Source organism: Pristis pectinata, chromosome 4 (assembly GCF_009764475.1).
Source record: "Pristis pectinata isolate sPriPec2 chromosome 4, sPriPec2.1.pri, whole genome shotgun sequence".
NCBI lineage: Eukaryota > Metazoa > Chordata > Chondrichthyes > Rhinopristiformes > Pristidae > Pristis > Pristis pectinata.
The window spans coordinates 77,655,816-77,671,199 of NC_067408.1; the positions used below are offsets into that span (position 1 = coordinate 77,655,816).

General features: G+C 41.1%; 1 protein-coding gene across 3 annotated transcripts in view; it reads left to right on the forward strand.

Annotated features, from left to right (window-relative positions):
* The window catches only part of dmd (dystrophin), a 1,415,828-nt gene that overhangs the window by 578,688 nt on the left and 821,756 nt on the right, over positions 1 to 15,384 (forward strand). For all 3 annotated transcript variants that reach the window (XM_052015085.1, XM_052015086.1, XM_052015087.1), the window contains exons 20-23: positions 3,661 to 3,905; positions 5,814 to 5,994; positions 9,472 to 9,617; positions 14,712 to 14,924. In XM_052015085.1, the coding sequence (XP_051871045.1) occupies positions 3,661 to 3,905; positions 5,814 to 5,994; positions 9,472 to 9,617; positions 14,712 to 14,924 (785 nt within the window). The remainder of the gene's footprint in view (positions 1 to 3,660; positions 3,906 to 5,813; positions 5,995 to 9,471; positions 9,618 to 14,711; positions 14,925 to 15,384) is intronic.

A 15,384-nucleotide genomic window follows, 5' to 3' on the forward strand; every position in this document is an offset into this window, starting at 1 on the left:
TTTAATTTTAATACAATCAAAAATCAAGTCACTCCGGAAATTTGACCGAGCAGTTCCAGTGGCAAATCATCCTTGCAGTTGATGCAGGTTCCTCATCTGATAGGGACCAGATGACATTGTTTCTCCCTTTCCCACTTCTTTGCAGGAGACATGAGTCCATGTTGACTGAGGAGTGCCCATCAGTGAATTAAGTCATGTTGCTTAAACTCTTGTCCTTCCCTCATCCATTGATTGCAATCACTGTCCTCTGAATGGCCCATGCTCCAACATCAACCCCCACAACACACCCCAATCAAGGAGTGGCCTCCTCCAACAAGGTATTGATCTCCAGAACAAGCACTGCCAACTCTTCCTATCACTGGATGTTCAACAGGTTTGAATGGGCACACTGTCACCAGCTGTTAGAACAAAGGTGTGAACCACTCACGTTAAATTTAAATCAATGAATGTTCATCCCAAGAGAGTGGACAAAGTGGTGTCAAATGTGAAACTTGGAAACAATAGCCTAGAATTGGAAGAGCGTGCCAGTAACTCTGCAGGTTGTGAGGCTGACACAGCACCCAAAGACAACAGAATCAGACACTGCAGCTTCATCTTTGCACACTGCTCTTTGCACATTGTGAAGCATGAAGTGGGAAAGTGCTGAGTCCAGGACTAAAAATGGAATGCTGGAAGAACTCAGCAGGTCAGTGTACCTACGTAGTGGTAAAAGGTGTTAGTCTACATTTCTGATTGAGACAGTGCATCAGGACTGAGGGAGAACAGGAAAGGTTGCCAGTATGCAGCAGTTTGTGGAGGATGGGAGTGGGTGGGACAGAGGCTGATCGGTGATGGTGGAGTCAGATGGGATGATGGGCAGATGGAACCAGGTGGGGGGAAGGGGGTTGTGACAGAGGCTGGTAGATGATGGGTCGAACCAGTTGGGGAGGAGATGATGGGCAGGTGGAATCAGGTGGGGAGAGGGGATGGGAGGAATGAGCAAAGGGGGAAGAAAACTAGATGGGCATGTGTGTGTGTGTGGTGGTGGGGGGTGGGTGGAGTGAACACCAGGGTTGTGGGTTACCTGAAATTTGGAAATTCAATATTCATACCATCGTGATGTAGGCAACCAAGCAGAACATGAGATCTTGTTCTTCCAATTGGCATTTGGCTTCTCCAAAACAATGGAGAAGACTGAGTACAGGCAGATTGGTGTGGGAGTGGGAAGGAGAGTTAAAATGACATGCAGCTTAGAAGCTCAAGATGGCCATTGTGGAGAGAGTACAGGTGCTCCCCAAAATATTTGTCTGGTCTATGTTTGGTTTCGCCAATATAGAGAAGGCCACATCGCAGGCACTGAGTGCAGTAGACCAGGTTGGATAAGTCACAGGTGAGCCTCTGACTCACTAGAAAGACTGTTTAGGTCCTTGGGTGATGGGCTGGGGGGGGGGAGGTGAAGGGACAGGTGTTACACCTCATATGGTTGCAGGGGAAAGTGTCAGTGGACTGGGAGAGGTTGGTGGGGAGGAGTGGGCAGATCAGGGAGTCCTGAAGAAAACGGTCCCTGTGGGGGAGGGGGTGGGTGGGGTCAGGTTGGTTTCAGAGAAGATGTGTGGGAAATGGAGGAAATGCATGCAGAGGTTGCAGAGTGGGAGGAGGTGTAGTCAACGTAGCTGTGGGAGTCAGTAGGTTCATAGAAGATGTCAGTGGCAAATCTGTCTCCTGAGATGGAGACAGAGATCCAGAAAGGAAGTGTCAGAGATGGTCCAGGTGAATTTTCGGGCAGGGTGGAAGTTGGTGGTACAGATGATAAAATTGATCAGTCCTGCACAAGTGCAGGAAGCAGCACCAATGCAATCATCACCCTAGTGGAGAAAGAGCTGTGGGGTATGCTGGATTAGGCTTGGAATAAGTACTGTGCCCTTGGCTGCATCTTTGATCTCTAGAAAGTGGGAGGAATCAATATCTCGTTTTCTGTTTGGGTGGCCGTGGTATGAATATTGAATTTTCCAATTTCAGGTAACCAACATTCCTGGTGCTCTCCTCCCACACACACTTGCCTGTCCACCTAGTTATCTTCTCCCTTTGTTCATTCGTCCCATCCTCTTTCCTCACCTGTTTCCATCCGTCCATCATCCCCTCCCTATCTGGTTCTCTCTGTCACCAACCAGCCTGTATCCCACACTGGCAGTCTTTCCTGTTCCCCTTCATTCCTGATGCAGGATCTCGAGCTGAAATGTCAACCTGTACCTTTTTCCTCCACAGATGTGGCTTGATCTGCCAAGTTCTTGCGATATTCTGAATTTGTTTGAGATTCCAGCATCTGCAGTTTCTTTTGTCTTTGTGAGTCCAGGACTGGTCTGGAAGTCAGGAGTTGAAAGTTGGTGGGAGCAGGACAGAGGTTATGGGGAGGTTGAGTTGGAGTGAAGTCTTGGAGATAGCAGGAAAGTTTAAAATAAATCAATAGAGCCTTGTATTTGGCTCCCAGCACAAGGCTGGTAATAACTGCAGAAACTTTGCTTTATGTTGCCTCACTGCAGAGGTGACAGGACTGTGAAATATTTAATAACGAGGAGCAGCACAACTTAATTTCCACCACGACGAACAACATCCTGTGTGCAGTGGAAGCGGAAATCATATAAGATGTGCCTGGGTAATGGATTCCCAAAAGCGTCAGAATGAATTTCCGGATTTGCCCTGAAGGTGGTTGCAATCACCTTCCTTTCTGGAAATAAGCATGAGATTTCAAACCCAACACTTTGTTGGCAGTGCATTGATACAATCCTGATGAGTTCTCAAGTTTCTATGTTCCTTTCTCTTCTTTTATTTCATTAAATCGGTTAGCTTATAAATGAATGATATTATTTTGAAGGTTTTTTGGTGCATATCATTTGCTAGAGGGAGGATAAAATAAGTAGAACAGATTTCCCAATTTGAAAAATGTATGTTCATGGCTCTGGGTTGGGGTGTGGAAAAAGCAGTGTCACCCAGTTATGGCACAAGAACTGTCTCATGCAGATATGCTTGGACTAACTGGTATTTTCATGGCCATCAGTTGTGTAGGTTTATGAATCTTTCATTCCATATTTCAAATTTATAATCAACAGGAGAAGTCTTAATTCTACAGTTTACAGCATGACATTTTCTGTTCTGTTGGCTGCTCTGGGTATAAGAACAGTTTTTTTTATATAAATTATCCAATTTTTCTCTTAACTAGACATTAACATGGTAATTTTATGAAATTGTTTTAAGATAATATAAATATGTTGTTTGCTGTTTTATCCTATGTTGCCATGGGAACAACATTAAATATCATTTGAACTTGAAGTGATAATATCACAGTGTCTCATCTCCTATGGAATTAGCTTTCACCAATTCCACGCTTGATGCACACAATATAATATGTTTGAATCAGGCAGCAGTAACGTTTGCCAACTGTCACTGATTACACATGTGGACTTATTTAGTTAATCTAGCAGAGCATAAATTATACTTTACTCGATTACCTCTTCATGCCCTGTTCACCACTATTAATATCTTCATATATGGAGCTATGATAGATATCAGGAGCTGGCATTCTTACTTTTGGAATCGTAAGTAACTTCATTGTATATATGTTTGCAATCTATTACGTGTTATTGGCTAAAGGGCCATCTCACTCCTGTGTTTTTTAAACTGCAGAGGGGATTTCATCTGCAGATGATATCAAACAGGCTTCAGAACAGCTCCAGAAGCGCTGGGAAGAATTCTGTCAATTACTGATGGAGCGGATGGACTGGCTTCAGTATCAGGAAAAGATCATCAGTGTCTCTTCACTGCTTCAACAGCTTGAACAGGCCGTGATCTCTTCAGAGAGCTGGCTAAAAGCCCAGCAGTCACCAGCCACCGAGTCCAACACAGCAAAGATCCAACTGGAGAAATGCAAGGTCAGGACGCAGCGCCCTCAAAAGATCTTAGTTTTGTTTGCACAACACTAAAAGAGAACATCTTGGAACTATTTAGCTGTCAGACAGCATCTGTGGAAAGAAACAGTTGATGTTTTGGGTCAGTGATCTTCCATCAGGACTGGAAGTGAGCAGCTTCCTCTCCACTGGGTGCCTGATCTCACTTGTATTGATCATAGAATCAAAACAATTTATTGAAGGAGGCCAATCAGTCCATTGAGTCCATGCTGGCCAAAGATGGTTCCTTTTAGGTTAATTCCACTTCCAAGGTCTGAAGTCTTAAAGGTTTTGGGTGTTCCAGTGCCATCTGCATATCCAGTAAATATGATGAAGGTTTCTCTTTCCATCTCCCTTCCGGACAGTGAATTCCAGACCTTTTCTACCCTGTGGTTAAAGAAAACTTTTATCAACACCTTTCAAGTTCTTCTATCAATTAATTTAAATCTATGTCCCCTCATTATTGATCTCTTGCTGAGGGAAAGAGGTCCTTCATGTTCACCTTGTGTAGGCTGCTCAGAATTTGAAACACTTCATTTCAATCACCCTTGATTCAAAGTAATCAGCTTCAGCCCAGGCAATCACTCCTTAATTAATAATGTTCTACAGCAGGAGGTTTCTAACTGAAAGATAGTCACTGCCAAATTGGGAGCAAATCTAAATTATATTGTTGGAATTAATTTCCTGGTGTCTTTCATCCGTCACTGTGTTGGGATGTCCTGTATCCTGGAGAGGCAGACAAGAAGAAAATAAATATAAGTGCAACTTAGTCAGTTCATCTTATCAAGAATGACATGCAACTTACTCAGACAAAACTTTGGGGGAAAAACGTGATGGTGCTTCTTGAATTATTATTAAAATGGGTTGTCTACTGAAAGTGTAAGAAAACACATGGTGTGTCATGTCATTAAAGCAGCTGAAGAAATGGTAGCTTGATTATTGTTACTGATTGAGCTAGCATGTCTAGAGTCATGGAGACAAACAGCATGGAAACAGGCCCTTCAGCCCAACCTGTCCATGCCAACCAAGATGCCCATCTGAGCCCATCCCCTTTGCCTGCATTTGGCCCATTTCCCGTTGAACCTTTCCTATCCATGTACTTGTCCAAGTGCCTTTTAACTGCTGTTAATGTATGTGCCTCAACCCCTTCCTTTGGTACGATGTCTGTAGGGAAAGTTTTTGAGGAATTCTGTTGTACAAAAATTGTTTGAACTGTTTCACTCTGTCCCTGGTTAGGCTGTCCTCCAATGGCAAATGGAGGTGTCTGTATCACACATCTGATTGATATTCATCTTTCAAGTGCTATACTATCTCGGTATAATTAAGAATTCAACAGAATTGTATCACATTTTGCACATAAGTTCCAGTTATCAGATACAATAACTGAATCAGTTCCAACCCCCAGTGTTAACAAAACTTACATCCATGAAACTATATCTGACAACTGTTGGGAAAGGAAGATGATGACATGTAAAGTAATTACAACATATTTTGATACAGGTTTGACTTTGTTTGTATAAAAGAATTAGATTTGTCAAGTGTAATAATGATCTTCATTCAGTCAGTCCTCCTTGAGTTAAACTTGTCCATCTATGGAAGCCCAGTGTTTCCCTGACCCATTCTGACCTCATCCTTCAGTGTAAGCCAACCATTTTCTGATATGAGCATTATCACTTTATCAAATACATTTAGTATTGAATATTTAAACTTCTGCTTCAGAGTAAATCCTGTGCAACCAGTAATTTAAAGCTCAAAGTTATTAGCATTAAATGCTCCAAGTAAACCAGTAAGTCATGATGTGTTTGATATGAAACATAAAACTTGGAGGTTTCTGAAATGTTCAGAACCTGAAATTGAATGTACATAAAATCTACTTCTGTGTAAACCTTTCAGGAGGAAATCTCACGATTGAGAGCGCTGCAGCCATTGGTTCATAAGCTGACTGAACAAGGAGCTGAGTTAAAACAGAAGGAAGAAGTGCCCAAGTCTTTGGGGGCTGATATTGCTTCCTCCACCAGTCACTTTGCAAAGGTTCTTGCAGCTCTGCAGAGTCAAGAAAAGTTATTGCAGTCTCGTAAGTGGTTCCAAAAGCTTGTGCTAGTTATCCTTAATCACTGCAAAACCCAGTCTTTCAGTCAATTTCCAATTTTGAAATTTTATTGCCGTGGTCCAACCAAAATGTTTCAAAATCATTGAGGCAATTCATCTTTTCAGAACTGCATTTGCAGTTTTTCACAATAAATAAGTAGCATTGCAGGTTCCTCCAGGGAAAGAAATAGAAATAGTTCTCTTTAGCATCTCATCCACTGATCTATTATGAATGCAGATGTTTTAGAAAAGGAACAAGTTCAAATGAAGGAACACAAGCTCTTGTTGCAGCCTTTACATGAATTAAAGTAACTGGAGAAAAAATTCTGGCTGCAGTGTTTTGAATCTCTACTTCATAAACAATCACCACCAACAGAAAAATTGACATTTTTAAGAGTTCAGAAAGAACACTCTACTTCCTTGCATTTGCTGCTATCTTTTGCTGTGCGAAGACTATTTCTATCACATTGATTTTCCAAGCCAGAGAGTTAAAATTCCAATTAAAGTCAGCTGTCAGTGCTCTGCTTTCTCTCACTCTCCATTCTTGTAGATTTAACCTTGGTGCATTGGTGCAATGTTAATTCATTTATTTTTCAACACAGGGTCTCTGTTTCTCTGCTGCCCATAATCTTTTGTTTCCTTTGGCCCTCCCTTCACTTTCCATTATGTAATTGATTTCTTCTGCTTTATTTGTGCAAACTGTTTTAGTTTCCGCTGTTTTGTTGTCTTCCCAATATTACGTCCTTTCACAATGCATACATTTTTTTTCCTTAATTAGTTTAATTAGTTCCTCTGATAGCTCAGTGGGTTTACACAGGAGATCTGCACAAAGGACAGTCAGGTCATTCAAGCTGGGAAGTTTTCAAGTTAATTTAGCTTGTCTGTGCTAAGTTATCAAACCTTAACTGGGAAGGTCTGTGAAAATGCTACACTTCAGTTTTGCTATCAAGGTGAGGGAGGGGAAAGATGTCCAAGGTCCAGGCTTCTGATCATTATCAAGTTGTGTCTGCCAGAAATGCACATGGTGGAATTTGCATTGACCTCCTTGATACTCCCTCTGGTAGAATAACTTATCAACCTTCAGTGTTAAAGCTCATGCATAAATGATAGGTAATTGGACAAGATGCTGGAGGGGATAAGTGCCATGGAACTCAGGTCAAGTTAAAAAGTCAACATCTTTAAAGAGGTAAGGTGAGTAAATTGATATGAACAAAAAGATTTCGGTTGGTAGCGATGGTTTATTAACTTTAGCTTTTACTTTTTATGCAGCATAAATACTATAACAATCCTTCAGTTCCTTTTGATGTGACCCAAATTCAGGTGCCTCAATCCAGACACCCTATTTGTATGACTAACATAAAATTCATGAATACACCAGTTTCCAGGTGAAATTTACCTCAGTTTTCAAAATTCTTGAGTTGCATATGCAGGTATTTGGATAGAACCTTTAAAATACAAAATAAGCATTTCCAGCCTCTCTTGTACTTTGCATTTGCATTAATATTGAGGAGGTATTTCAACTTGATTAAGGGTTCACAAAGGGAGTATTATGAGTATAGTAAACAAAGGTAGTAAGACACGGATCCATACTGTGTTCTCAAACACTGATAAATTGGTTGAGGATGGAGAATACACTTTGAGAATTGCACTTTTGATGCAAAAATAAGATGAATTGGTCACTGAAGAGCAACAGAATTGATGAATTGAATCTCTGACTTGAACTCTGAAACATGAAATACAGGCAAAGCAAGTTGCTTGGTCTGGATTTTGGCGGCATTTTGTTGGTGATAAAATTATGTTTGGCTCTTGCACGTGTGATGCATACTTTCTCTGGTGGAAACTAGGAACTACATTACCGTCAATGATGTTGGTAGAAAATTTACTAACATTGAAAGTGGCCATTTTGCTTGTCTGTTTACCACCAGGAAACCTTTATGCAGTGATGTTTGCTGGCAGTCAGCTCCTGCTCTTCTTGGTCTTTGTTTACCAAACCCGATTTTTTTGGTACCTTATGCAATCAGATGTGAGAAGGAGTTAAGAATTGGAGTTTGGACTATTTGCAATGCCAGGATTAGAAGAGAGAAGCAAATCACAGAATCTGGCAATAATTCCCTGTTTTCTAGTGGTAGTGTTGTTTTCCCAGTAGATCCTAAGATATACATAACCACCTCACACTTCTTGCCGGTGGGATGTGTTTTTGAAATTATTTATTTCTGGGAAATGGACATCACTGGTAGTGCCAGCATTTTTTTCCCACCCTTGCTTAATCTGAACAGATGCTGAGCTGCTGTCTTGAATATTGTGGTCCCTTACTATAATTGTGCATTGATGTGTATAAAAATCTAACAGTGCTCAATGTCAATTGCTTTAAATGTCTTTCCAGTTTCCCCGATAAATCTGGATAATTTGGATTCATTCTCCAATGAGGCAGGTGTGCTAAAAATGGCCAGAACCATAACATTCAGCAAGAAAGAAATTTAGCTCGCCTAGTTTATAACAGAAACTATATGATATAAGAAAGTTTTTGGCTTTCTTCATGTAGTCTGTTATTGGGTTTGTAGATTGTAGCAATGTGTTTGTGGAAGGGTATACAAGATAACGAGGCTTCCTCTCAAGTAATGAACTTTTATTGGGCCTCTTGCAAGTTTCATTTGCTATTAAACTATTCACTGTTATTTGCTATTATACTTTTCCTTAATGGGATCCCAATATGGATCCACCATTGTGATACCAATATACGGTTAAATTATGAGGGTGGGTTGCATAAACCTGATTGGTATCCCTAACAATCTTAGCAATAATGGAGGTGTTAAAAATATTGGGAGAGTTTGATAATCTGAGAACAGACAGAATGTTCTCTTTACCTGGGAGTTAAAAACAAGGAGATGCGATGTGAAAATCAGACTCTGGGCTGCACTGTAGTCAAATCTGTAATGCTCTGGAAGGCTGTGGGATGTAGGAACAATTGAAACTCTCAGGACACAAAGAAGGGATGAGAAGGAAAGGTGGCTATAAGTAGGTAAAGATCAGTAGTGAAAATAAAAAAAACTTCAGATGCTGGAAATGTAAAGAGCAGAAAATGACGGAAATACTCAGCAGGCCAGGCCACATCTGTGCAAACAGAAACAGAGTCAATATTTCAGGACAGAAACCCTTTGTAAGACTGTTCTCTTCCCACGGATGCAGCCTGACCTGCTGAGTACTTCCAGCATTTTCTATTTTTGTTTCAGAGATTAAGGGTGATCTATTTAGCTGACCATGTAGGCTTGAGGGGCTGTATGCCCTTGTCACTTCTGACTGTTAGTACACTGTGTCCTGATGGGTTTATGGTTAAATGGCAGAAGGACAGTGTCCATTTCTTGGTATGGTATGCTTTAATTTCTCTGAAGTTCTTTGTGAAAGTTGATGGAAAACAACGACCTGAATAAAATGTGTTGGTGTTTGTACTCCTTCCCTTTCCCAGTTCTAGAAAGCCTGCCTACTCTTCGTTACAAGGAAACGATGAACATGCTGGTTCTGTGGATCCAGCAATCAGAAGCCAAGTTGACTCTACCACGTGTTACTGTGACAGAGTATGAAATTATGGAGCAGCGACTCAAAGAGCTGAAAGTATGTATCTTTAATCATTTCTGCTGGAATGTCCAAATGGAATTGCCTTAATGATATTACTTCGATTTGGGTGCCAATTATTCCAATTATTGTAATGATGGATGAACGACCTCTGATCCATGGCATGAAGGAGTAACCGGTTATTCACAGATAAAAATGCACATTTTTGTAGAGAAATCTCTTACTGTGATTTTTTTTTTTGCTGATGCTTTCACTTGCTGAATGGTTAACCCCTGTCTGAAAGATGAACATTTATTGACTCGTTGGAGGTAATAAAGCAGATGGAGTTAGGCACAGGGGCAGATTGATCCCATATTCCGCACCAAGGAATCCCAGCCATCATTTATGTTGAGAATTGCCGGTTATTGTTTCTCACAATTGCTTCCTTCAGACATTGCCAGATCTTTTCACTTAAGAACATTAACTTTCTGCATTTACTTCTTTTGTAATGGCTTATCCTGCTGTCAGAAAGTAGTTAAACTGTCGCAAGTGTCACAAAACTGTCACAATTGTGGCACTCATCATAAAAAAGACTTTTTGCCTTTCTTCCAATCCCAGAAAGCTGGTAGACATTCCTGCAATTTACACCTGTTGGTGGGCATCCTTAGGTTATATGATTCTTCTCACGCTCCTTCATTATGCTGGTGACCCGCTTGCTGGATGTAAAGGAGGTGACGAGATTTGGCAGCTTAACATTTTTGTCTTAACTTGGTGAGTTTCTTGCCTTCCTCATCTGCCCCAAACTGCCCACATTTAACACTGAGATTATCGTTTGTCAGAAATGGGATACAAAGGCACAAAGATAAAAAGGGGCCTTTGAGGTTTTATTTTAAATTGTAATAGATGGATACCCTTCTGTTTCTTTTTTCTCTGCCTCAAGTTAAACTTCAGGATTTTTTCATATATTAGGGTTATTAGAGTAAGTTACTACTTCAACAGCTTCTAATGACCTAGGATCATTGGAACACTTACAGTTAGGGAGCAAGCCTCCTGATATGATGACATCTCCCCTCGATTCTTTTCCCATTCCACCGCCCCACTCTCTCATAACCTCTTTTCCTTCTCTTGAGATTTCTTGCTATAATGATGGATTTCCAAGATCAAAAATTCCCCAGTGGTTTAAAATTCCAGATGGCTGCAAGGCATTGGCAGACAGCTCGTTTGGCTGGCGTTGGATAGGATTAAGGTTCACTCCTTCATTAGAGCATGGGTTGCCTTTAATACATGTCCATTTTGTGTGTGTGTGTTTTTTTTCAGAGTGTGAAACATCTTTCATTTATCTCACATGGATTTTGTTGGGTAATTGAAAATCTCAAAGGAGAAATTAAAGTTAAAAATTATATACTCGTACAGTCATATATTTTAATAATTTGTTGTGGCGTCAGTTTAAGTACCTAGCTTTGAGACTCGCTGGGATGCTTAAGTAAATGGAATGTAAATACATTTTAACAGTGCTGACATGTAATCTGGCTGGCGGTAAGTGAATGGATTACATGCATCTTTTTTTCCTCTGATGTACCCATTTATAATGTTGTCAATTGTTTTTTATTGTTAATATTTAATTTGTAAATAGTTCACATTTGGTGGGGCGGTGGTAAGAGCCTATCCAGTGTTGTGATGAAAGGAGAAGTCAGGATCACTGCAGATGGGCCATGGAATAATGGAGAACAATTACATCACTGACTATCTCAATGTTAAATAAAAATAGAAAATTGCTGGAAGTACTCAACAGGCTAAAAACTTGGGTGGAGAAGGAAACAGAAATCCAATCTCGCCTGCTGAGTCATGCCAGCATTTTCTGTTTTTATTTCAGATTTTCAGCTTCTGCAATATTTCCCTTTTGCAAAGTTGCTTCAAGTTTCACACTGGGGACTCTTGCTGGCTTCAGCTTGTATCACTTGGCTTTCCTTGATCTTACCATGAGAAGAGCTGACAACATCATGGGTGGTTTGCGCTGTCAGGCTTTTTAGCTCCATGATTTCCTTCCGCTGAGAAGAAGTCATTTGGCCCAAAAGGATCCATGTGGGGTATCGTGCAGTTGTTTTCAAAATTGTTTTGCATCATGAAACTACATATAATTGGAGTTCCAGCCACAATTTCTAAATTTCTGGATGATTCAAACCTTAGCTGTGTTTTGGAACTGAAAAAAGGTCAGTGACAGATTGCAGCAGGATAGAAACAAGCTGGAGACACGAGACTGCAGATGCTGGAATCTGGAGCACCAAACAAACTGCTGGAGGAACTCAGCGGGTCAAGCGGCATCTATGGAGGGAAAGAGACAGTCGATGTTACAGGTTGAGACCCTTCAGTCCAGATGAAGGGTCTCGACTCATAACATCAATTGTCCATTTCTCTCCACAGATACTGCCTGACACACTGAGTTCCTCCAGCAGTTTGTTTGTTGCAATGAACAGGCTATTGAAGTTTAGTGTGGAGGCACGTAAGGTGTTGCATTTTGGTGGGAAGAGTAAGAAGGGGCAATATGTAATAAACTTACTGAAGTGGATGCAGGACCAGAGGGATCTGGGGGTGTGTGGCAGGGTGGGTTGAGAAAGCAGTTAATAGGGCATACATAATTCTGGGCTTTATTCTCAGAGGCATTGAATATAAATGCATGACAGTTATGCTGTAAGGTTACTGGTCTGGCCTCGATGGGTTGGCACATTATAAGCAGGATGTGAAGGCATTGATGAGGATCCAGAAAAGCTTAGGAGAATAGCTCTTGGGATGAGGAATTACAGTGATGAGGATCGATAAGAGAGGCTGGAAATGTCTTCTCTGGAGAAGAGGAGATTTGATCTTGTGTAAAATAATGAGGGATCTAAACAGAGACCACAGCAGGAGGCTCTTCCCTTTGATGGAAGGTTCACAGGTATCAAAAGATAGGGGAATAGAACGAGAATCATGGAATTAGACAGGACGGAAATAGGCCCTTCAGCCCACTCTGTATGTGCTGGCTATCAAATGCATTTACATACTTAACCCATTTTCCAGTAGAGAGAGATGACAAAGAACATTTTTATGCGGCATTTTGTTGCAATCTGGGATGCACTGCCTGTAGATGTGATGGAGGCAGGTTTTACTGTGGCCTTAAAGAGGGAGCTGGATAAATATATTGTGGAGAAAAATTAGCAAGGCTGAAGAGAAAGGGCAGCCGCGTGGAACCAGAGAACTGTTCTGGTAGAAAGTTAGCATGGACACATTGTGCTGAATGGCCTCGAGGGGTGCTGAAACCATGCTTTGACTCTGTGATTATTTATTTAGTCATTGTCCAATGTTCTCTTCAGAGTAAAACTTCGATCTAATGAAATGTTCGGAATACACTGTGAAGTTAGGGTGGGAAAATTTTGGGGGGCATATTCAACCACTGTACATGAGCTCTTTTGACTACTCAAAAGTCTTCAACTCTATCAATCCTATCTTTAAAATGTTCTATCTGCAATATTGTTTGTGAGCAGTGATTTTGCTTCAAGGCCATCACCCCTTGAAGCATTGTGTCATGTGACTAACTGCCCTCTAGATTGCAAAAATGTTTATCGAAAATTCCTGTAAAAAGCCCTTGAGTAAACTGCACACCTTGTGCTTGACTTCCTCATGCCTTGTGTATAAGTTTATACATTCTCTGAGAGACCTTGTTGGTGACTTAGAAGACCCCAGTGTGCACATTTAAATTCACCTTTCTCCAACTGCATGACATGACATGCAAGCCAGAACTTCCAACAACCAGTCCAGCACAGGCCCTCACCCAGGGCTCTTAAACAAGCCTCCTCTCAATATCCCTCGGTGCATTGCTGTAGATCACCTTCAGCTAGCTTTAAACTAGATTGAAACTACTCTTCAGAATGAGCAGGAATCTATTGAGCCTGCGATGCTTCCAGTTAAGAACCAAGATAAGTCCAATCTCAATCTTTGAGTTAAATAGCAGAGATGACAGTTACATAGGTGCACACTTTCTGATTGAACTGCAGGCCATCTTTTATTCCTTCATCAAAGCAAGTGTAAGGATTGGCCAGACATTCAGCATCTAGAAGGCAAATACCATTTCTCAAACTACTCCAGCTGCACAACACTGCCCCCAACAATCAAAATGCGTGACAAGACAGTGATCAACTCGGACCATTTTCCATATCTCTGCTGACACATCTCAGCATGGACAGATGTGGGTGACAAAATCAATCACAGTCTCCAGAGCACCAGCACGACTTGAGGAAAAGATTGTTCAAAGACCAAGACGTCAAACATGACATCAAGGTCATGGTCTACAGAGCAGTAGTGATCCCTGTCCTCCTATATCCGTCAGAGACATGGAAAACCTATGGTAGGAAACTGAAAGCACTGGGGAGATATCGCCAATGGTGTCTTTGCGAAATCAGCCAAATCCATGGGCAGGATCAGTGAACTAATGCCAATGTTCTCTCCCAAGCCAACATCCCAGCATCAAGGCTCTGATCATTCTCAACCACCTCCCATGGGTGGCTCATCTTGTCTGCATGCACAGACCACTGAAGTAAGCGTTCTGAACTCCGTCAGAGCTAGTAGTTCTCTGGAGGACAGAGAAAGCCCTTCAAGGATATTCTCAAAGCCTTCTCAAAAAAAACATGTAATCCTCACCAACTCAGGGGAATCCTTGGCTCAAGATGACTCAAACTGTAATTGTGGCATTAAGGATGACATCAGGCACTTTCACAGTATTCAGTGGAAACAAGTAGAACAAACACCACAGGAGTGTGCAGTAATCCAGACAGCCCACCTCTCACTGGAATTATTAATCACATCAGAACCCAACTGACCACCTGAGACAATGTACTTTTGCTTTATAAATTAATTTGTTTCAAATTGTGAGCATTAACTGTTTGGTCACAGTACTATATTCTTTCAGTGTTATAAATGTTAACCTTAAAGTGTTAAGAATAGATGGTCACAAAGTTAAAGTTGGAAAATGTTGAACTCAAGTGATTTCATAGACACTGGCTGTGAAATGGGGAAATTATTTTGCTTTAAAGGGTATAGAAAATATATTTTTAACTGAAGAATCACAATTTCTATGATTCCTGTTGTCTGTGTGTTCACAAAACATTTACGTTTCCTTTTGAGGTTTTACAAGGTTCTTTTCAGGAGCAGCAAAGTGGTCTGAATTATCTCACCACAGCTACAGAGGAAGTGTCAAGGAAAGCCCCAGCAGAGATCAGCCAGAAATATCGATCAGAGCTTGAAGAGATTGTTGGCCGATGGAAGAAATTGACCATTCATTTGATGGAGCAGAGCCAGAAACTTGAGGAACTGATGACAAAAGTTAAGCAGTTTAAGGTTGGTACAGTTTTTGCATTTAATTATTCTGTGTCCAGTGGGTGGAATGGGTGGATCCATTCTAATGAGATCAGAGAACTGGGGTAATGACACCAATATAATGGAAAATACAGACACAACTGCAGTGTACAATTTATCCCAGGTATTGTAGAGTAGTTAAAATACTCTAAGGTGCTTGCTTCAGTTATTGTCAACAGGCTGCAGAGCACAGCGGTATCAATTTCAGAAAATGTACAACTGTACTTTGGTACAGTTACCAAGGTCAACAAATACATACCTCTGGTCCTCTCAACTTTAAAGAATGTGCATCACTTTGGGTCCCAAGTTCATAGTCTGCACAGTGTGAACATTGCTGAGTTCAGAGGGGGGACAGTTTCTTCAGTCTTCCCAGGTGCATCTGCTGTTCAGATGCACTCATATGTGATGGTGTTGCAAGGTGAGTGTTTGCTCTCTGTTGTCA